Source organism: Penaeus monodon, chromosome 30, assembly GCF_015228065.2.
Source record: "Penaeus monodon isolate SGIC_2016 chromosome 30, NSTDA_Pmon_1, whole genome shotgun sequence".
NCBI classification, from domain to species: Eukaryota; Metazoa; Arthropoda; class Malacostraca; order Decapoda; family Penaeidae; genus Penaeus; species Penaeus monodon.
The window spans coordinates 12314270-12315968 of NC_051415.1; the positions used below are offsets into that span (position 1 = coordinate 12314270).

The window sequence follows — 1699 nt, forward strand, 5'->3', positions numbered from 1 at the left end:
TCTATAACTCATAGCAAATTTACTTACAACTTTGTATATCAATATGTATGGGAATTACAGAAACACTGATAAAAGCTACTGCCTAAATCAACAACTTCCAAAGCAATGAAAAATAAAAGACTTATGATCATAGGCAACACCACTGAAGATTTTTCCCCCCAGTTTTTACCTCTATAGGTAATCCCTGGGCTTTCACTTGATATTCAAAAGCCTCTAACTATAGCCTTAATCTCCAAATATCTAGCAGTTGAGATTGATAGGTATCCTAAATTTCCCAGAATGGTGTTAAACACAACCAAATATGATCACTTTTCAATGTGTACAGGTTATTTTCTCTTAAAAGATACAGCTTGTATAGGTAAGACTAAGCATCAGTCACAGAATACCCCCCAAACACTGCTTCACAGCCAAGTAAATAAAAGACTTCTCACCAACAAGCAGCTTTCTCAAGATAAGAAATAAAGTTGGCTTTCTACATCTAAAACTATGAGTATTCATCTTCAACTAATAATGTTTGTGTCCCTGGAGATAATAGACTGAGCATTATGAAGATGAAAGTCTAACTGATCTGGTTTTAAGAGACGAATCACATAAAAAATGTTCTCCTGTATAATCCATGCAAATATTTTTATAACTAATACTTATAACGGTAAAAAAAAAAGTATAATTTATAGGCCATGACTACAAGAAGTTTAGGAATAAAGGAATTCCAAGGACATTTAACCTGTGTACTACCATCTCACAACAATGTGATATTGTCTTTTGGTTACTATTATAATTACATTAAAATACTCATCAACATGAGATGTCCTATCAACCTTCATTAAGAGGTATAGTTAATTAACAATTCCTTTCATGCAAAGGAAATTATATCACAACATTAAACAAAACTGACAATGTACAAATAAACAAGTAGCAATGTTATTTCTACAAATGTATAATCCTATAATCAAGACCTATCTACATCTTTAACAATGATGAGACATGTGACATCATGAGTAATATAATGGTCAGTAGTGCTGACTAATTACACAACTTATCTAGCACTATATCTTTCAGATTTACTTGCAGCGATATATGGTGCATGATTCCGTAAGCATTGCAGGAAGTCTGTCATGGCGAATGTAAGAGCCTGGTCAATAACATACTGAGGGATCCAACCCTTGAGATCTGTGTCCAGCAACCACTGGAAGGAACATTTCTTCAGAGCACCTTCAACTGGGCTAAACACCCAGCAGCCTGGTCCATTCTCACCCCTGTCAACAACAGAGAATAAGAAAAGATGTAAAAACTAAAGTGCATCTAATATCAGGAGAGGAAAAATTAGCAACACACCCTGGACTCTCAAGTACTCTGATTCATCAAGTTTCTTTTATGAAAAAATAATATTGTAGTATTTATGTTTTGTATTTCTAATACTTATACATAATTTTTTAAAACATCTTTTATTGAAATTTGCTACCTTCAGTTCCCAATCTGGGGAGAATTGCCTGCTTTTTCTTTCCTGAGACTGGATGAAGTATATAGAATAAAACTAGCAGAAAAGAGAGGTTCTTTAATTAAATCCTTTCTTATTTCATACATTCCCACAGCGCTACCATAAAAAGTAGCCTTCAACAATGCCCTTATGATCTTCTGATGAGTCCCAATGTTTAACCCTTTGTAATTGGATACAGGTACTGGCTACTGTAGTGTTTTT

General features: G+C 33.9%; 1 protein-coding gene across 1 annotated transcript in view; it reads right to left on the bottom strand.

The window, feature by feature from the left end:
* Positions 1–1699, bottom strand: part of LOC119592525 (steroidogenic acute regulatory protein-like) — a gene marked incomplete in the record, with an annotated part of 15796 nt that overhangs the window by 793 nt on the left and 13304 nt on the right. The window contains 1 exon segment of the mRNA XM_037941382.1: positions 252–1256. Within this exon segment, the coding sequence (XP_037797310.1) occupies positions 1037–1256 (220 nt within the window).